Here is a 22,293-nt window from a genome sequence, read left to right on the forward strand (position 1 = left end):
GCAGATACCTAATGAGGCAGATAAGTGATACTCTGCAGATACCTATACAGGCAGAGAAGTGATACTCTGCAGATACCTATACAGAGAGGTGATGCTCTGCAGACACAGGCACAGGAGTGATACACTGCAGATACATATACAGGCAGAGGAGTGACGCTCTGCAGATACCTATACAGCCAGAGGAGTGATGCTCTGCAGACACAGGCAGAGGAGTGATACACTGCAGATACATATACAGGCAGAGGAGTGATACTCTGCAGAAACCTATACAGACAGAGAGGTGGTGTTCTGCAGATACAGCCAGAGGAGTGATGCTCTGCAGGCACAGGCAGAGGAGTGACGCTCTGCAGACAGAGGAGCCAGGCTGCTGCGCTGTCCACTCCGCGGTGATGAGCGCCCTCCTCCTCCTCCTGTGCCCGGGTCAGGGGCCGCAGCATCCCGGCTGAGGTGAGAGGTCCTGCCGCCCTCCTCCCTCCCCATGAGGCTGGCTCTCTCCCGGGGCAGGTCTGGGGGCTGATCCGCGCGGAGCCCGCCTCTCTGAGCGCAGGGAGCAGACGAGGCAGCGGCGGCCACAGACACAAGCCCTGGACCGAGCTGCCGGGATGCCCGGGTCAGGCAGAGCTCCGCTGCTGCTGCTGCTCCTCCTGCTGCCGCTGCTGCTGCTGCCGCCGGGGGGACGGGGGCTGCCGGACTACGAGCCGGAGGAAGACATCGACTACAAGGACCCCTGCAAGGCTGGTGAGAAGGGGGGGCCCGGGGGGAGGGAGCGGAGGGGGAAGGGAGACAACTTCACACAGGACTTTATGGTGGGCTCTGTGACAAGTGTGTGTGCCCCTTTAAAAAGAGATGTCAGCTCCTGGGCACACTCCTCAGAGTCTCCTGGGCATGGTGGGTGATGTCTGATTTACCATAGTGGTTACCCCTATATATATATACTGGCCATCTCTTCTTGGAAAATCACTTTTCATGGATCTCTACAAATCTCCACAGTCCTTTGCCCCCTGTAAAGTCCACCATTATATTTAGGGGGGCGTCACGAGCCGCTATATACGTTGGCCTGGGTGTATACATTCTGGAAGACTTCTGTGGCCAGTGTTCACACGCTCAGGTTTTTTTGATGCAGTTTTTGAAGCCGAAACCTGGAGCGGATTAAAAATAAATAAATAAGAGAAGTCCTAGCGGAGTTTGTCCTTTAACCCTTTGTGTGACTCCTCTCAAATGGTCACAAAGCTCTTCTTCGCCGCGGGTAGAGGTTCAGCCAGTACGGGGGCACCCAGGGGCGCAGGCTCTGCTACACTTGGGGTACGTTCACACAGAGGTTTTTTTTTATGGGGTGGATTCCGCGGCCAAGAACCTCGCTGAAAACGCTTGGATTCGTCCCCCATAGGGAAGTTCTGGTTAATTCACACCACGTTTTTTTTTTTTGTTTTTTTTTCGCTTGCGGTCTTAAAAACCGCGCAGCGGAAAAGAGAAGTGACGTCCATTCTGGACGCGGATTGCACGTCCAGGGGATTCATTGAAGTGGACAGGTTTTTTTTCAGCACAGGATATATGGTTTTATGGGGGAACATGACCCTAGTGCGGTATTTCTGCAGTCCTGTGCAATTGTCACGAGTTGTGCCAAATGTCAAACTGAGCTCTGCTACATCTGGATGTGTTTATGTGGTGGGGCACGGCTTCTGGCAGTAGCTCCGTGGTGCCCAGGCCGGGGTCTTCTCTGGTCATGGATATTTGGTCCCGCCACACCGACATGTGTCGGCCACTTCTAGCCAGAGAGGGCGCCCTGTCTCCATGGTCTGCGGACACTGGCTGCGGTGTATGTGCATGTCCTCCTATCACCGTCTTGTCTACATGTAAGAAATGCTTTGCGTCCTGTCCCGTGTGGACACTGAGGCTTTTCTCCTCGGCTGCTCGGGAACAGACTCCCCCCGACTATGTGACACACTGGTGTGAACATGCACTGGGAGCTCCAGACATCTGCTCCGAAAACGCGCCGTACGCCGCTGATGTGCATGGTTACGTTATATTGTTACATGCGGCGGTTATAGTAGGGTTACATTGTATCGGGATGTGTTCTCTTCATGCAGTTTAGATAGAGTATCGGCTCTTCTTAAAGGGGTTCTCCGGGCTCTTAATATTGATGACCTGTCCTCAGGAGAGGTCATCAATATCAGATCGGAGGGGGTCCGACACCTGGCACCCCCCGCCGATCAGCTGTATGAGGAGACAGCGGGCGCAGTCTATGGCGAGCAGGAAGAGAGACGGGAGACGGCACGTACACACTGCGCCCGCTGTCTCCTCATACAGCCGGGTGTCGGACCCCCTCCGATCGGATATTGATGACCTATCCTGAGAGTAGGTCATCAATAGTAAAAGCCCGGAGAACCCCTTTAAAGAGACCAGTCCTGTATGGACAATTACTGGAAATACTCCACGTTCTGGAGACTTATCGGCAATGCTCCATGGGAAGCGAACGTACAAAGGGGCATCTTCCCAAGAAAGGGAACCATCTCTCCAGCGCCCCCTATTGGAAGTGGCTCCCTACGAGTCAAGCACCTTGACAGTCTACGGATGGATATCTGACTTGGCCATTTTCCCCTTCATGTACCAAGGCTTGTTAAAAAGTCAAACTTTGACTCGTAGAAGGTCACTTCCAGAAGGTGGCGCTAACGAGATGACCGTCTTGGGCTACTTTTCACATTTGCGGCAGAGTGATCCGTCGCCGGAACTGCCTGCCGGATCCGTCAAAACGTATGCCAACTGATGGCATTTGTAAGACGGATCAGGATCCTGATCCGTCTTACAAATGCATTGAAATGCCGGGTCCGTCTCTCCTGTGTCATCTGACGTGTGAAAGTACCCTTACTATGGGAGATACCTCTTTGCATAGTGCTGTCTTTATAGTATGGTTACATTGTATCGGCACACGTTGTGTTTATAGTATGGTTTAGGGGTGCACCGAAATGAAAATTCTGGTCCGAAACCGAAAATTCAGGATGCCCTTGACCGAAAACCGAAACCGAAACTGCCTTTTTGCCCAAATACTTTTAAAATACTTTTTTTTTAATGATTTTATTAATAATTCTTTTTCATGAATGAAATTCATCTGTGGATGGCACTGTTATGGAGAGGGGGATCTGTGGGTGGCACTGTTATGGAGAGGGGGATCTGTGGGTGGCGCTGTTATGGAGAGGGGGATCTGTGGGTGGCGCTGTTATGGAGAGGGGGATCTGTGGATGGCACTGTTATGGAGAGGGGGATCTGTGGGTGGCACTGTTATGGAGAGGGGGATCTGTGGGTGGCGCTGTTATGGAGAGGGGGATCTGTGGGTGGCACTGTTATGGAGAGGGGGATCTGTGGGTGGCGCTGTTATGGAGAGGGGGATCTGTGGGTGGCGCTGTTATGGAGAGGGGGATTTGTGCACTGTTATGGGCATAACAGTGCACAGATCCCTTTCCCCATAACAGTGCACAGATCCCCCCTCCCCATAACAGTGCACAGATCCCTTTCCCCATAACAGTGCACAGATCCCCCCTCCCCATAGCAGTGCCATAGACCGATCCCCCTACCCATAACAGCCCCGGCCCTGCTGCTCACAGCATCACTCACTGCATCTTTATTTTACCTTACAATCGTGACGCTCCGGTAACAACTCTGCAGGCAGAGCGGAGGGCGGCGTAACGTCACTTACTCACGTGACGCACCTGCTCCGCCCACTTTATGAATGAAGGAGGCGGAGCAGGCGCGTCACGTGAGTAAGTGACGTTACGCCGGCCTCCGCTCTGCCTGCAGAGTTGTTAGTTACTGGAGCCTCACGATTGTAAGGTAAAATAAAGATGCAGTGACAAAGTAAACCGCCCGCCCGCAGATGGTGGGTGACAAATCCCACACGGCCGAAGTGGATTAGGTGCATTTTCGGCCGATATTTTCGGCTGCCGGAATTTCGGTGCACCCCTAGTATGGTTACATTGTATGGGCAGATGTTATGTTTATAGTATGGTTACATTGTATCGGCACACGTTGTGTTTATAGTGTGGTTACATTGTATCGGCACACGTTGTGTTTATAGTGTGGTTACATTGTAACGGCACACGTGTTTATAGTATGGTTACATTGTATCCTTTCATACTTTGCTTATATTATGTTACGTTGTATTCTTACATGTGTTTATAGTTGGGTCACATTGTACCGTTACATGCTGCGCATCTCCAGAACGGTCCTGTCTTGTGCTTGGGTCTTCAGGACTCTTAGGGCTCATGCCCATGAACGTATGCGGCCCGTGCCCGCATTGTGGCCCGCCCGTGTGCTCCGTATCACGGATGCTGACTCATTCACGTTACTCCACAAGACTCGGAGCTGAAGCCCATGGATGCAGGACAGAGCACTTCCATGGGATTTCAGTCCATTTTGCATTGCGGACTGAATAGTGGATCGCGGAGCCACTATTTGCGGTCCATAGCACGGGCCGCACGCGTTTGTGTCCATGAGCGCTCACTGACGTGTTCTTGAGGTCTGTAGTTGTCTCTGTTCATCTTGTTGGTCGTTGTCTTCCTCGTTTTCTCCTCTCTGCACCATTGTCTTTTCCTCTCATACCACAGCCTGTGTGCTTTAGCTTCAAAGAGTTTGGGAGGTCACTGACCCACTTTTCTTGCCATCTTTAGCATGAGAGAAGACCCCCGAGCTCCCCCTGCCCCTCTACTCCGCATAGTTTACATCTACCGGTATTTAATAGAGACCTCATTCTAACTGAAGACTTTTACGCTTAGAGAACCCCTTTAACCTTCCCCTAAATACCAGATATTTGTCTCCTGAGCACTTAAATGGGTTTTCAAAAAACAAACAAACCTGGTTATAAGTTCTGACATTGATCAGCTGTAAGGCCTCGTCCACATTTCCGTTTTTCACTGACGTGTTCTGTCCACATTTTCCACGGACAGCACACGTACCCATTGATTAAAGTTTGTCTGTTCACAGTTCAGTATTTTTTTGCTGACCGTGGGTCAGTAAAAAACTCATGGAGACATGCGCTACTTCGATCCGCAATGCGGACCAAGCACGCCCATAGAAGTGTATGGGTCCGTGAAAATCACTGACACAACACGGGTGGCATCCGTCGTGCATCCGTTTTTTACTGAAGAGTAATTGGAGATTCTTTGGAAATTAATTTTCAGCTGAGCAACATCAGTGAATTACGGATGACACACGGAGGGTAAAAACGGACACACGGACATCTTCATGGATAAAACACGTATGCTTTTTTTCACGGACGTGCCACTGACACGGAAATGTGGACGAGGCCTCAGGCTAGGGCTCAACGGCAACATGTGTCGCGCGACAAAAGGGTTACAACTACATTGTGACATATGTCGCACAACATTTTTTTAAATGATAGTCAATGGTGTCGCACTGCTCGATGCAACGCAACAGTCGCACAAAAATCCAACTTGGATGAATTTTTTGCTACTGTCTAGCACAGTATGTCACAGTGCGACACCATTGACTATCATTACAAAAAATGTCACGCTCCAAATGTCGCTGTGCAGCCTAAATCTGCAGGGAAACCTAACAGCAGGTGCTTAATTTTCCTGCAGCGCCACCACAGGAAATGTGAAGCATTACATGATACCCATTGACATTAAATGCACTTCTTTTTTGCGGTACGGAGGCACGGACAGAAACTCCATGGAAGCACTCGAGCTTCTGGATGGCGGACCCGTTCGAGTGAATGTGTCCGCATTCGTGACGCGGGGTGCACGCGGCCGGTGCCTGTTTATTGTGGACTGGCTGTTTGTGGGCCGCAATGCACCCGAACAACGGCCGTGTGCATGAGGCCTAAATCATCTGTTTCTCAGGGAGCGGGACGATCAGATGACATCGAGAGCTACTGCTTTTGAAAGGGGTTGTCTCAGAACCGTTAAATAGGATCTCCGTATACTACATGGTATCCAGAAAAATAAGATTCTTTTTTTTGCTGCTATTTGTGCAATTAATTTTTTTTTTGCAATTATTAAGTCCTATAGGGATGCCATACCCAGATAAAGATGCACAGATGCAACGCAAAAACATTTAAAAAAAAAACTGTCTATAGTGAATTTAATAACTTTAAAGTAACATATGGACACATGGGAAAAAATGGCAAAAAAAAGACCATGATGAGTGGGGAATCCATTATTCTAATAGGAAAAAGTCACCAATATTTGCGCACAAACGTGTCATTTGTTTGGGATTTTATTTGTTTACTTTTTACATTGCATCAATCACTTTTGTGCATTTTTAGCTCAGTAAATTATTTTTCCATTAGTAGAATATTGATGGCCTGAGGATAGGTCATCAATATCTGACTGGGCATCTCACCAATTAGCTGTTTGAAGTGTCCGTTGAGCACTGTGGTTCTTGAAGGTTCATCAGTCACGTAGCCTTTGTGCAACTTTGTTCCGTTCAAGTGAATTGACCTGGGCCGCAATACCAATCACAGCCACTAAACAATGTACGGCGCTGTGCTTGGTGAGCCGTGAGGAGGCTGCAGCGCTCACTGGAGTGCCCTGGCCTCTTCAAACAACTAATCGGATGTGGTGCCTGCAATCGGACCTCCACCAATCAGGTGTAGATGATCTATCCTGAGTATTGGTTATCAATATTGTACTCCATGAAAAAACTCCTGGACATCAGATTTATTAACTGCAGCTTTTTGAAAAGACTAAAAAAGGTGCAAAAGTTTGGAAGAAATCCATATAGTCCCCATGTGTAGCTGTGGCGTATATATTACGGAGGTGTTCAGGGCTCTGAACTGAACTAGTTTTCTCACTGATTTATGGGAACACCTCCAACACCTACATTTGGACTGTCTACACCAGGCATGCTCAACCTGCGGCCCTCCAGCTGTTGTAAAACTACAACTCCCACAATGCCCTGCTGTAGGCTGATAGCTGTAGGCTGTTCAGCATGCTGGGAGTTGTAGATTTGCAACGGCTGGAGGGGCGCAGGTTGAGCATGCCTGGTCTACACTATTACAATAGTACCAGTTGGCAGCAGTGGCTTAAAGGAGGTTTCTACCTTTTTAGATATTGATAACCTATCCTCTGGATAGATCATCTTTATCAGACCAATAGTGGTCTGACATCCCCACTGTTACGTTGCCTACACCAACAGCTCCACAAACAGCCAATTGGTTTTGGTGCCGGGTGTTGATCTACTATTGACAACCTATCCTGAGGATGGGTCTTCCATGTCTAAAAAGTGAAAAACCCCTTTAAGCCACTGCTATAACTATGCAGAGGTGTTGCAGATTGGAACTTTCGAAAGAGATGGTCCAAATGTTGGCAGCATTCTCGGGAATCGGCAGGACACCGTTGTCCGATCTCCCACTGCTCCTGTTCTGCCTGGGTTCTTGCTGGTCTCTACTTCGCTACTTTCTGTGTCTCGATACCCAGGAAATTTGTACCCAACCAATGATTTCCCGTAGCATTGAACCATCTAAGTTAGCGATTGGCTTAGCAGGCATCATGTGTGTAGAAACCAGCGGGAATCCTGATGACATCAGACAGGGAGATTTTAAAAAAAAATCTGCGTAAATAGACCTACGTTGCACATTCTAAATCCACATATGTCATTTCCCAACCAGTGCCTTGTGTAAATATGCCAAGCGATCAGCCAACAAACTATATTGTCGATCACAGCTTGTTATGGGCCCTTGTAAAAGGAACCTTAGAACTTCTCGGAGTGGAGAATCCCTTTAAGAGTCCTTTCACTAACAGATATGTTTCTGTTCTGCTGTGTCTGAGAGTTCAAGTCAGAAGTAGGAGTTTTCTGGTAGAAGAACTTTCTCAGGAAATATCGGGTTGAAGCGGGTTATCCCTTCTGTTAAGAAGATTAATGGCTAATTTCCAAAAAGTCCTGCATCTTTGACCCCTGCTGTTACATACAGGAAAAAATTTGCAAATGAGAAAGATATAGATTATCATGCGGCTACAGATATTGAGGAGACTCAGACTTGGTTGTCTCGTGTGAGAAGAGAGGATAACCACAGATTGTAATCTGAAATGCTAAATCTCAGCGTTTCCATGTATGGGTGTAATGTCAAACGCTAGAATATTGAGAGTTTTATGATGTACGTAGCTACTGTGTGAAGCCCCTAACCACCTTGACCTAAATCCCCCCCTCTCCCCGTTTTGTTTGGGTTCTCTGGTTTTGAAGACCTATTTTCAAATAACCTGTTAGAGCATTTTGAGTCATGGATGAGGGTCCGATTTAGGTCCCTCATGAAAAGCTGGAGCAGAGTGGACCTTGAAATAGCAAATCTTTCTCTGGAGGACCAGACATTACACAAACAGACTCTTAATTTTAATGAACACCATGTAATACTTCACTTCCCCTCTGGGGGCACTGCAGGGGAGTTGAACACTTTCTGTTTATTTCGCTTGGAAATTTTACTTGCAGTGGGACTACTTGTGATCAGCTTATCTCAGACACCCTCTAGACTAAACCTTTAAAGGCTAAAATAATTACATTCTTAGATAATTTATCATTGTAATTTATTATTATTTATAATTGGATAGTGAAGGACCCATGTACTTGACGTGATATTCACAGCAATGATCAGGAATAGACCGTTCCCAATCATTGCCCTGGTTTTGTGAGCAATTATCTTTTCTGTATGGGGATGAATGATCATTATTACGATCATTCGTCCCCATGCAGATGCGTTGGTTGTTGACGGCACATCCCTATTTACACAGGACAATGAGCTGCCAGCAAACAAATATTGCACGAGACGCGTAAACAATCCGGTCACTTGACAAATTATGACGGGCAGTTCGTTCTCCATAGTTAGCCCGTTCCTCAGCACTTGTGAATGGACCTTTATACTGGTCATCTGAATACCTCTGGCAGTGGCTTATCTCTCTTCAGACCAAAAGTATTGGTCATGTTGAAATTCAACTGCCCGATCTTTCCTTCACCTGAAATCTGCAATCAGGGCACCCCCATACACATTAAATGGTCGGCTGGTCCACGAAAATCAGTGGGTTCGACCAACGTTCATCTGATGTGTATGGTCACCTCTACACCTTCCCTCGGAAATTTGGTTCTGTGAAATGGGACTTATCATTTCTGATATTGTATTTCGCAGAATTTCCGGTACAAGATAATCATATACAGAGTTGTCAGACCTGTCTAGAACATGCTTACTGTGTACAGTAAATGAGATTATTCTTGGCCAGGGTCATCCCATGTATCATGTAAAAGGATGTCCCGAGTCGTGTTCCCAGCGTCCTATCGGAGGATAAGAATATCTTTTCCTGATTTCCCGTGATTCATGTCTATCTCCTAGTTAGGAATGGATCTGGAGCCAGAATTGATATGGTTAGGAGTTCCTTTCCCGAGGCCTTCACCATTTTTTCTACTAAACATGACCTTCGTTGTAGATCTCCAAAATTAGCCTTGATTGTCACGCACTGAAATCAGAGGGCATCTATTTATTTTTAATGGTCAAGAGCCAAGATGTCCATGCCTCTTGTCTTCAGAGGAGCCTACTAACTATTGATGTCCGTTGAAGTTCTCATAGTGAGGCTACATGCACACGACCGCATGTGTTTTGCGGTCTGCAATGTGACAATGCCTAAAACGGACAAGAATAGGATATGTTCTATTTTTTTATTTTTTTTGCGGGGCTACGGAACGGACTTACTGATGCGGACAGCACACGGTGTTCTGAAATGAATGGGTCCGCATCCTATCCGCAAAAAACCCCAGAATGGACACGGAAACAAACAACGTTCGTGTGCATGTAGCCTTAAGGACATAAAAACCATTAACTTAGGCTGCTTTCACACTTGCGCTTTCGCTTTCCGGTATTGAAACCCGTCATAGGATCTCAATAGCAGAAGAAAACCCCACAGAGCCATAGTTAGGGTTTTCTTCACCCGGGGCAAAGGTTCACTTCATTGTTTTAGCCCCAAGCCAAAGTACCTTATTGGTGACCCTCCTGGCTACTAGCACCCAGGACACATGCCATGGTAGCCCGCCCCTGGCCAAAGACACAGCAGTCTTAGGAGTATGATCAGGTAGGTATTCTGCAAGCCTCCTCTCCTTCCGGCACCATCTCTCTTGCACACTTCCACAGCACTCGTCTCCTTTACACGCTCGCAGACTGACACATAGACACTTTTCCTCTCCCCTCCCCAGATCTGCCACATAAACACAAAGGCAGACAGGCAGATACAGGCTCGGACACACTCATTCATATGATTCACGCATGGGAATGCACTCATACGCTGACTCAGGCCTGGATTGTGTAAGTGCATGTAACATACATAAAGGTCCTACAGGTCGCACTGCGGGACCCTGAAGCCTCGTTGCTCACAGCTGCAGTAGAGCTTAAAGTTTTTCGTATGTTTGTCCTCCAGTTTGGAGGCCGCTACCCCCGCAGTCGACAGACCTGGTGACACAGCTGCTGTGATTCATCTGTTCTTTCTGGCCCGCAATTTGTCAAATATCGGCATAAACAGGTGCGAGAATTGTCATGAACTCTGCAGCAACTTTTAATGGAATTGAACAACTAGCAATTCCCTCCTACACTTGAGGCCACGTTCACATGAGCGTTGTAGCTGGATCCGGCAGGTTTCAGCAAAAACGCTTCCGTTACCGATAACACAACCGTCTGCATCCGTTATGAACGGATCCGGTTGTATTATCTTTAACATGGCCAAGACGGATCCGTCATGAACTCCGTTGAAAGTCAATGGGGGGGCGGATCCGTTTTCTATTGTGTCAGAGAAAACGTCCCCATTGACTTGCATTGCGGGTCTTGCTCCGCATCCCAGGACGGAAACGGTGCGAGAACGGAACGGAATGCATTTTGAAGCTAGTGTGAAAGTAGCCTGAGAGTGATCTGATGGGAACCATGCTGTCGCTTTGCAGGAACCTGCAGGCGCAGGCTGTCCTTTTTGGAAAGCTTATGGTGATGTCACAATGAGGTTTTACATGGGACTGCAGATAAACCTAATGCCTTTTTGGTTCCGGGTTGCAATTACTCAAAACTTTTGGTGCAGTGGTGACACAGGCAGCCTGAGAGGCCCTTAGCTGAACAAAGCTGAAATGTGAAGCATCCAAGGCACGTACTTATCTACCCCGACCCCTACATTGTTATGGGGGAAGGTTACAGTTTTAATCTTTATGGCATAAAATCACATCCGACTATTACTAGATCTTCTTAATGGAACCCCGGACCCCCAGTTATTTCGGTTACACCAGGATACCCATTGTTGTTTAGTCTAGACCCCCATCTAAGGGCAAGAAAGAATAGCCTTTCTGTGTGACCTGGCCTCTACCGAGGACATCCCCGCTGATCAGCTGTCTGAGGAGGTCGCGGCGGTCCATTAAAAGGGGTTGTCCACTTTTTTTTATTTTGATGACCTATCCTCAGATCGGCAGAGGTCTGACACCTGGCACCCTCATGATCAGCTTGTGAGAGCATGGCCTTCTCTGCTCTGTTTACTTGCTCGCCTTCGCAGTTGCAGCGACGAGCAGTGTAATTGCGCCTAAGTTCACTTCTATGGGACGGCTCCTTCCGTGAATAGGATACAGTTGTATCAGTCAATGCCTGAACAGGTGCACAAACGTTACAATGTGTCAGTTGGGAGTTCAAGCGCACAGAGCATTGTCTAGACCGCATTGTGTCCACTTCTCAGGAGAGCAGGGGTATTCCCAAATCTTTATGTCATATCCACAGGACCTTGCAAGTGAAGCTTGCCGTACTACACTCTTTCTGTTATTCCCATTCACTTGCCAAGCAAAGCAGAGACCTTTTGGCTGTTTCCATAGTTCTGAACACTTCTGGTCACCTCATCCAAGTGGGTGGTTTGGGGGGTGATTTCTGAGCTGGGAATGATGGATCAGTGCTAAATTCTCTACACAGTCAAGTCACATTATTATGACCACCAGCTAATATCCAGTATATCCAATGTGTGCAGCATGGACAGCAGCTAGACAGGCTGGGAGGTGGTCACAGGTATGTGGAGCCATGGTGCTTCCAGTGCATCCCACAGCAGCTGGAGGATCCATAGAGTGAACATGAATATCAAGGTGGTCCCCCTGATGCTCAATTGGGTTCAAGTCTGGGAAATGATGGGGCCAGGGTAGTATTTGGAGGTCTTGGTCATGCTCTTCCAACCTATGTCAGACATTTCTAGCCATCGGACTTCGCATTGTCTTGCTGGGAAGATCCCATCTGTCCCAGGGGAGACAATCAACCTGTATGGGTGTACGTGATCTGCAAGGCTGGATTCATACTCAAAGCGGTTGAGAGTGCCTTCCCCATGGAGGAGGCCCAGAGAATGACCATAACGCTGCCACCACCAGCTTGTGCTCTTCCAGCAATGGTTGCAGGGTGTTGTCCTTTGATGTTTCTCGCCTGACATGCCAACGTTCATCTGTTCGATGAAGCAGAAAATGTGACTCTTTGGGAATCAGCTGATACTTCATTATCAGAGGTGCAGTGAGCCCCATACACAGTATGGTTCACTGAACTGTTGTTTTAGGCCTCATGCACACGACCGTTGTTTTATTCCGTGTCCGTTCCGTTTTTCGTGATTTTCTGCAGACCCATTGACTTTCAATGGGTCCGTTGAAAACTCGGCTAATGCACCGTTTGTCATCCGCGTCCGTGGTTCCAGTCCGTCAAAAAATATAACCTGTCCTATTTTTTTTACGGAAAACGGTTTGCGGACCCATTCAAGTCAATGGGACCGTGAAAAAACGCGGAGGCACACAAGATTGTCACCCGCGTCTGTTTTTTTCCTATCATTTGCATGGCAAACTTGACTTAGACTTTTTTTTTACTTTCCTTCATGTCTGGTGATCCTCCAAAAATAAAGGAAGACACACGGAAACAAAAACGGAAACGGATCACGGAACAATGGAACCCCATTTTGCGGAACGGAACACAAAAAAGGTCGTGTGCATGAGGCCTTAGACACACGTCTGGTAGCCCCTGGTTCATTTTGGTGGTGAGCTTCTCTACTGAAGTGTGTCAGTCCGTCCTCGCACACCTACATAGTCAACGTTCACCTCTCACATCAATGGCACGTTGTGCTCCACAGTTTCCACCTCAATTATTCACAATGGTGCAATTTGTCCACTCATGATACTTTCACCGCCGGAGCACGAGAACAATTGACACTGCGCAGTTTCAGAAATACTGCCACCCTTGGCCCGAAAGCCAATAATCATCCCGTTTTGTAATTCTGATAAATCGCCCCTTTTTCCCCATGACAGGAACGAGGGATATGTGTGCAGACAGCCTATCACCCACCTTATATACCCACCAAGCCAGCTCAGCACAGATGCCTCCCCTTATGAGCTACACACTGCTGACATGAAGATAGGAAGTGGTCACAATAATGGGACTCGGCAAGCCTCATTCACTTTGCTGTTACTGTATTACTCTGCGGGTTTTCGACACAAAAATCCTGTAGGGAGGAAAAAAGTTTGTTGCCCATAATTCTGGGAAGGTGACCCTCTAATGATCTTCTCTTACTCCTCTTTTCGGTGTCAGTAGGTACTAGATAGTGATTTTTTTTTTAGTCCTTTCTGATGTTATATACTTGGATACTAGATTTTTTGGCAGATGGCCTCTTTTCCACCAGGAACAATATGGGCAGAAACGTAACATCACTTCTAATTAGATTGTGTTGGGTTTTGATTTTTTTCAGCCCCACCCTGCCCACCTCCTGCACTATTCCTGTGGGTGCTGGGTGATAGGAGCATTTCTGTGCTTAAATCTCTTAATGTGCTGTATATTTGTGTAGGGTTCATATCACCAGCATGAGACATCTGCCATTTCTACACAACTGTCTTAGTAATCTAATTAAATAATTAAACATATGGTCATAATTTAAATTCGCTTTTGCAGCAAGATGTGATACGTGCCAAGAATCGTATTTCTGCCTGTAATAATCTGCAAGGGGAAAAAATAGACGACTTCTGCAGAAAAGACTTGTCCCTGGTAACAAAACCAGGGTCTCATCGCCGTATCCTCCTGTTGTATGTGCAGTATCGGCAGATCCTTCTGCAGCGCCTCTTTAGTGCACTACACGTCCAACTCTGTGTGTATGGAGATATTCTCCCATAGACACAATGCTACTATGTTCATTCACAGTCTGATGGAGCAGTCCGGGATTTTTGTATACAGAACAATACATAAAAAAATAACTCTGGATGGCTTTATATGAAGTTTTAGGCACATGGAGGTATAGTAGAGGCCTCAAGGACATCTATGGAAAAGCCTCATCTGTTTTATACAGAGCTGCTGTATAATATGGCCTTAAAAGAGGTGTTCTCATCTTAAAAGGAATGTGTCGACTATATTTTTTGGGATTAAAACAATACCTATAGCCTCGAGATGACACATTGGCTTCTAGAGGAAAGTATTGTAGGCATGCTCTGTGACCTGGTCAGAGGTCATTGTGCAGGGAGTGGGAGGAAGTGAGCTCTGTATATTTCATAGTGTGAAAGGCAAATCCTGTGTTATGTGTATATGTGTGTGTGTGTATATACAGTATACAGGGAGTGCAGAATTATTAGGCAAATGAGTATTTTGACCACATCATCCTCTTTATGCATGTTGTCTTACTCCAAGCTGTATAGGCTCGAAAGCCTACTACCAATTAAGCATATTAGGTGATGTGCATCTCTGTAATGAGAAGGGGTGTGGTCTAATGACATCAACACCCTATATCAGGTGTGCATAATTATTAGGCAACTTCCTTTCCTTTGGCAAAATGGGTCAAAAGAAAGACTTGACAGGCTCAGAAAAGTCAAAAATAGTGAGATATCTTGCAGAGGGATGCAGTACTCTTAAAATTGCAAAGCTTCTGAAGCGTGATCATCGAACAATCAAGCGTTTCATTCAAAATAGTCAACAGGGTCGCAAGAAGCGTGTGGAAAAACCAAGGCGCAAAATAACTGCCCATGAACTGAGAAAAGTCAAGCGTGCAGCTGCCAAGATGCCACTTGCCACCAGTTTGGCCATATTTCAGAGCTGCAACATCACTGGAGTGCCCAAAAGCACAAAGTGTGCAATACTCAGAGACATGGCCAAGGTAAGAAAGGCTGAAAGACGACCACCACTGAACAAGACACACAAGCTGAAACGTCAAGACTGGGCCAAGAAATATCTCAAGACTGATTTTTCTAAGTTTTTATGGACTGATGAAATGAGAGTGAGTCTTGATGGGCCAGATGGATGGGCCCGTGGCTGGATTGGTAAAGGGCAGAGAGCTCCAGTCCGACTCAGACGCCAGCAAGGTGGAGGTGGAGTATTGGTTTGGGCTGGTATCATCAAAGATGAGCTTGTGGGGCCTTTTCGGGTTGAGGATGGAGTCAAGCTCAACTCCCAGTCCTACTGCCAGTTTCTGGAAGACACCTTCTTCAAGCAGTGGTACAGGAAGAAGTCTGCATCCTTCAAGAAAAACATGATTTTCATGCAGGACAATGCTCCATCACACGCGTCCAAGTACTCCACAGCGTGGCTGGCAAGAAAGGGTATAAAAGAAGAAAATCTAATGACATGGCCTCCTTGTTCACCTGATCTGAACCCCATTGAGAACCTGTGGTCCATCATCAAATGTGAGATTTACAAGGAGGGAAAACAGTACACCTCTCTGAACAGTGTCTGGGAGGCTGTGGTTGCTGCTGCACGCAATGTTGATGGTGAACAGATCAAAACACTGACAGAATCCATGGATGGCAGGCTTTTGAGTGTCCTTGCAAAGAAAGGTGGCTATATTGGTCACTGATTTGTTTTTGTTTTGTTTTTGAATGTCAGAAATGTATATTTGTGAATGTTGAGATGTTATATTGGTTTCACTGGTAAAAATAAATAATTGAAATGGGTATATATTTGTTTTTTGTTAAGTTGCCTAATAATTATGCACAGTAATAGTCACCTGCACACACAGATATCCCCCTAAAATAGCTAAAACTAAAAACAAACTAAAAACTACTTCCAAAAATATTCAGCTTTGATATTAATGAGTTTTTTGGGTTCATTGAGAACATGGTTGTTGTTCAATAATAAAATTAATCCTCAAAAATACAACTTGCCTAATAATTCTGCACTCCCTGTATATCTAATTGTAATTCTGCCAGTGATGATAATGAGATGACTACTGAGCAGTAATCTCCACAGAATCAGACTATTATAAAGCTCAGTGGCCAGTCACACCCGGTACCCTTATGAATCAGCTGCTTGAGAAGGCTCTGGAGCTCCTGTATGCGCTGCGGCCTTCTCTCAGCTCACCAAGCACGGTCCATGAGGATGTCGAACCCTCGCCGATCAGATACTGATCACCTTTCCACAGGATAGGTCATGGGTTAAAGAATCCTGGAAAACCCCTTTATTTTAAACAATAAGCCATTTTCTGATCCCAAGTTCCCATTAAGAATTATTAGTGTATCCTCATACATAGTAGCATAGTATGGCTGAAAAAAGCCCTCTGTCCATCCAGTTCGGCCTGTTATCCTGCAAGTTGATCCAGAGGAAGGCAAAATAAAACCCTGTGAGGTAGAAGCCAATTTTCCCCACTTTAGGGGAATAAAAAATTCCTTCCCGACTCCAATCAGGCATCAGAATAACTCCCTGGATCAACGACCCCTCTCTAGTAGCTATAGCCTGTAATATTATTAAGCTCCAGAAATACATCCAGGCCCCTCTTGAATTCCTTTATTGTACTCACCATCACCACCTCCTCAGGCAGAGAGTTCCATAGTCTCACTGCTCTTACCGTAAAGAATCCTCTTCTATGTTTGCTATAAATGCTTAATAGTTACCTCTTTGTTGGAAAACAGCAGTCTCCTTACAATGCAGAGGGGAGACCCATACTTTTCAGTAATTTATGGTACATACTACGTGGCTGGTCTCACCGGTGAGGTGCCCCCGCGTGGTATAGGAAATTTTAAATAGGCAATTTTGATTAGTAATTTCATTTGCTCATATTGTGCTTATTATAATGATATACTGGGTTCAAGAGGTCACTGAAATTCAATACCTTAAAATATAAAAAGAACACTTAGAAGGAGTTAATATAAAAAGCCTGTTTTACAATATGGCAGTGCTGGAGAGTGTTACATGTAGGAACCAACGTCCTAAAATACTCACTTTACATACAGATGCTCCACAGACTTTTTTTTTTTGTCTGGCATCACTGTTTTAGTATTTTGTATGGCAGCACTGGTTTTCATCTCTCTTGTAGGACTGTTGATTGGGTGTTGTTGAAGTGTTCATTGGGCCTTCTGAATGAAGGCATATATAATTTGTGCAATTGATGGACTTTGAAAAGGGTTGAAGTGAGACTTTGAGAAGCTGGATGGTCCATCCTTCAATACTGGGATACAGCTGTAGGGCATCGGTTGTATTGAGGAGGGAACTCACTCACACACACAGAGAGGGTTCTGGATGGGCAAACAGTGCATGCCAAGATCACCTTAGAAGAGTTACTGTATCCTAAAGGACAGCCGCGAAATCACAAATTGGTTCTGTAGTGGTCCCTGCAGTGACCTCCCGGACCATAAGAAAACATCTACTTGAAGCAGGACTGCATTCATACACTCCACTAGCTCATTTGCCACTGACCTCTCATCATCACCAAGAGCTCCTGCACTGGTGCCACATGACAACCCATTGGAGGTATAATTGGCAAACAGTGGTATTCAGTGATGAAAGCAGGTTCTGCCTTGTCCTCACAGGACAGCTGGAAAGCACCTTCTGCCATCACGCATAGTGTGGAGACACAAAGGACCAATACCAGGTGTCATGATGTGGGGCACCATTAGCTACCATAGCCGTTCCTGTCTGGTATTTATAGAGAGAATATTGCCCAACCTTCGGTATGTCCAGGACATTGTGGTAGCAGTTCTACTGCCATTTTTGATTCGGGAGACGTGATGGTCCAACAACACCGCCTGTGCCACACAACATGCTCTTCAGGGTATCCAGCAGCCTTCCTGGCTAGCTCCATCTCCTGATTTCTCCCCCATTGAGATTGTCTTGGACTGGATGAGGGAGATGGATCTCCTATGCACAGCAGCCAACAACCACCTTGGCTGAACTACGGGTCCAAGTTGAAAGAGCTTGAAATGACCTATAACAGGAGGACATCCATCATCTGTATGGCTGTTATCATGCCAGAGGAGATGTCACCCAGTAATAATGTGACCTTGCCTCGACAAACCCACTGCAGAATCCAAATAAAGCACACGCTCCCTTGGTTGTGTGATCATTGACCAAGCACTACTAGTAGGTATTACTTTGTCAGTCTCAGCTCAATCACATGAAGTTTTCCAGGTGTTCTTTCTTCATCATCCGCTAGTGTATAAATGCAGATAACATTGGCTTGGGCAACCAGTGGTGAGACCCAAGTTTACTGTCCTAGTGTGGTAGGTTAGACCGCAGTAGAAATAAAGTTGAGAAGTGCTGATTTTTGGCAACTCTGTGACCCATACCCTGGTGTCACTGCTCAGTGATGGTAGCCATGATGCCATTAGTAGGGCATGTTACTGCTGAGGCCACTGATTACCTAGAATGGTTGCATGCTGGCTACCCGAGAACAAAGACCAGGGGACAGCCAGAGCATCTGCAATGTATGAGTAGAAAGTTGTATAGCCCCTTTAAGATGGGAATACCCCCTTAAGTCATACCACTCCAAGCCAATGTTTGGACTTGGCCCGATGAGATGTTATGTATACATCCACTCATAGCTGCAGGGGTCGATATTGTCTCTTTCTAGGAGTCCGCGTGTCCTTTCATTTGTGCACACGTGGACGCTGCCTTGGTCACTGTGCAGACCTGTAAGGGTTACACCTCGGCATTTGCACAGTGATTGTCGGTGTCCTGTCCATATGTTTGGCCGCTTACACAGCTCGCTCTGTCTGCAGCTCACATAGCCGGGTCTGTTCTGCTATAGAGAAGCACTGTAGTTACAGCTAATGGCCTATTCAGCCCGGATGCCACCATGCTAAAGTCATTTGTATGTGGGAACGGGGAAGGAAAGAGGCAAATGTGGGTCACTGACCTAGAATGATGACGTCCGGAGTGTGATCCCCATGCTTAAAGCGGAGCGGTCCCCTCTCCTGACATGTCTGTATTAGTAAATGACTGTACTCTCCATAAGATAACCATTCTGGAGAATCCCTTCTTGGAACTCTGTGTTGTGCCCCTCCTCTGTTTTTCCTCCAGGAAACTTATTAACAACTGGTGTTAATAGTTGGCAGTGCATCTCTACATAGATCTGACATTGATCAATGAGCAATGACGTTGTCAGACTATGAAGAAAAACCCACCTTTGTCGACCTAGGCACTGTCAATTTTTCTAAAGCAAGACACGCCAAAAATGTACCAGTACCCATGTATGACCTGCCTCTCCATCACAATGAGGGAACAGGACCCTCTGTTATGGTGATTGGTGGGTTCCCAGCTGTCGGACCCCCAGCGATTAGCTAGTTATCCCCTATCCTGTGTATACAGAAACAAATATTGTCTACGTGAAGCCTCATTATTGGTTTCACAATAAGGGAATCCACCAGTGAGGAACCTCATGTATTATGAAGAGTAGAGAACGGCTACACTATGGAGGACCCTGCATGTCTGTGATTTACAACGACAGTCAATTTATTTTCATGACAACTGTGTAATGCTTCATTTAGCCTGTGGTGGCGCTGCAGGATAAATGAACACCTGCTGATAGATGAATCCACAGATGATCCCTGGTCACTGCAGTAGGGCACCCTATGATCAGCTTATCATCAAGGAAGCCTCCTAACTTAATGGAGTTGCCCTTTCTGATGGACATGTCTGATTTTTGTAGTCATGAAGGTGCTTGGCTAGTTGAGTAAGGTTTGGTTGGGTATAAATTTACTAGATCATGATGTGATTTGTGTCGCTTGAACCTGTGGACTATGTATACCATAGATAAGCACTTAGAGAGCTTTTTTTTTTTCTGCCTTGCCTATAGTCTCCACTTGTTAATCTAGAGCAGTTGTCCCATCTGCATAGTCCCCTCTTAGATTAAAGCTGCTTTGGTGAGTAATTGACCTCCATGTGTCTGGCTTCCTGGTCCCTCTTGGATCGGTTGTGATTGCCAGAGGAAGCTCCCTGCGGCTGTTAGTTTTTCCTGCAGTGGACTCTGCAGGTGAAAGGTAGTATTACACTAGATTATTTCCAATTGAAGACATGATCATGGTTGCATGAGTTCATGAATGGAGGAGCCACACTTTGTATCAGTGAAGACTCTTTAAGGCAGTCGCCCAAAACTGCTGTAAAAATTAGCCTTCTATAGGGATGGCCCTCTTAAACAAGGTGAGGGGCAATTGAAAATTTGTCAGAGTAATATCTGGTCTAAGTAGGGGGTAGTCATCTCTAAGTATTTTGGAGAGGTTTACATGTGTATAATTTTTTGGTTGTCCATGATTGCATCTATGTTCAGACAGCTATAGAGTTCAATTCTCATGTGGAAGTGTAGTAATAAATGGTGACCATGTATGGCCATCCATTTGAGCCTGAAGTTGGCTCATTGAGAGGGGGTCTTGAGCAGAGGACACCCCTCTATAACTTTCATGTCAAGGTCAAGGGTTGTCTTCTTAAACAAAGCCCTTTAACTATGTGTGCTTGGAATTATACTATGTATTGGGTTGGGGCACCAAGTGGTGGTTTTTTGGCCTTCAACACTTTTTGGATTGTGACTTGTGTCAAATGGACAGTTGCTTGTAGTTCCGTTGAGCACTGGTTTGCCTGGGCCACATTTTAGTGCCAGTCTTGGTCTAGTTTGTAGTCATACCTCCGTTTGTTTGTAATGAATCTGATGGAGTTAAACTTTTGCTTCTAAAACTATGCAATAACCGCATCCAGGTGAGATCGCAGCTGTTACATTCTTCAGTGTGTTAAATGACGGCTTCCATACAGAATAGAAGAATTCCTGGAAGTTACAGCACGTTGCTTGTAGCTAGAATTACTAGGAGAGTGATTGATAGATTTTTTTTTTTTAAATGTGATTGCGAACTGAGAACATTTATGAAATTCCTCCTTTCTATAGGTGGACAAACATGAATAATATCTCATACCTCCTCCCCCTCAATTTCAGGCTTTCCACCTACCGGTAAATATATGTTTAGGAAATTCTAATTAATGGCACAATCCATGATGTGGACTTTGATGTATATGACGTTCTGGTAATTAGAGAGAGTACGAGTTTTTCAGAAGGGCAAATAACATGAAGGCACCATGACTCCACCTCCTACATCCCACCTCCTCTGCTTTTCCTGATGGAGAACTTTGGATGCAGCAGGACTGTGCTACATGGTGTGAGGCTATTTTTGTGTATACTCTTTTATTTCAGATCTACATGGTGTCATACGGCATTTATATAACATATGTTGCTGTTATTAGTTATTTTTTTCAACTCTCATACACTTGTGTGTCCAGAGGCATTTGCAGGCCTTCATCTGAGAACTGTTTCTTTCAAAGTACTCAGGCCCTCAAGGCAAAAGGTTACTGAACTTAACTTAACCATACACAGCACTCAGCCAACAGCTATTCCTCCTGACCCTCCACCCATACAAATATAAGCCTGGTTTGACCAAATGGACATGTGTTTTAACATATAGGTTCGTGTGTGTGTGTGTATATATATATATATATATATATATATATATATATATACACACCTACAGTACAGACCAAAAAGTTTGGACACACCTTCTCATTCAAAGAGTTTTCTTTATTTTCATGACTATGAAGGCATCAAAACTATGAATTAACACATGTGGAATTATATACATAACAAACAAGTGTGAAACAACTGAAAATATGTCCATTGGAGTCCATTGGGTTGCCTGGTGGTGTGCCTTAAAACCATACATTATCATTCTTACTGCCCGGTTAATCATATTTTTGTAAACATAAATGAAAACCTTGTTTTAGTCGCAATCTACTTCACGATATCCATCCCCCATAGACTGTTGCAGAATAGTGCAGCATGAATCCTAGGTTCCAGTGCCCCTAGGATCTTGAAGCTCACTTTTTATGTTGTTTTCCATCACATTTTCTATGAATGTTATTATTCTTGGACCACTAAAAAGTAACATTGGCCTCTAGAAGTTTTTGTTCAGTCTCTATTACAGCACCTGACCATGAGATGATCCTCCTCCCACCAGGCAAGGACAGGGCCCTCCAACTTCTCCTCCATGTCTTCTTGCCCCTTCCAGGTGGAGAGAAGAGCATCATTGCATTGGAGCAGGTGCTGT

At 45.7% G+C, this 22,293-nt stretch overlaps 1 protein-coding gene across 1 annotated transcript in view; it reads left to right on the forward strand.

The window, feature by feature from the left end:
- The first annotated feature begins 531 nt into the window (after nucleotides 1–531).
- Nucleotides 532–22,293, forward strand: part of BMP1 (bone morphogenetic protein 1) — a 95,541-nt gene continuing 73,779 nt past the window's right edge. Inside the window, exon 1 of the mRNA XM_040414772.1 lies at nucleotides 532–738. Coding sequence (XP_040270706.1) covers nucleotides 603–738 — 136 coding nt within the window. The 5' untranslated portion in view covers nucleotides 532–602. The remainder of the gene's footprint in view (nucleotides 739–22,293) is intronic.

Source organism: Bufo bufo, chromosome 1 (assembly GCF_905171765.1).
Source record: "Bufo bufo chromosome 1, aBufBuf1.1, whole genome shotgun sequence".
In the NCBI taxonomy this organism is placed as follows: Eukaryota; Metazoa; Chordata; class Amphibia; order Anura; family Bufonidae; genus Bufo; species Bufo bufo.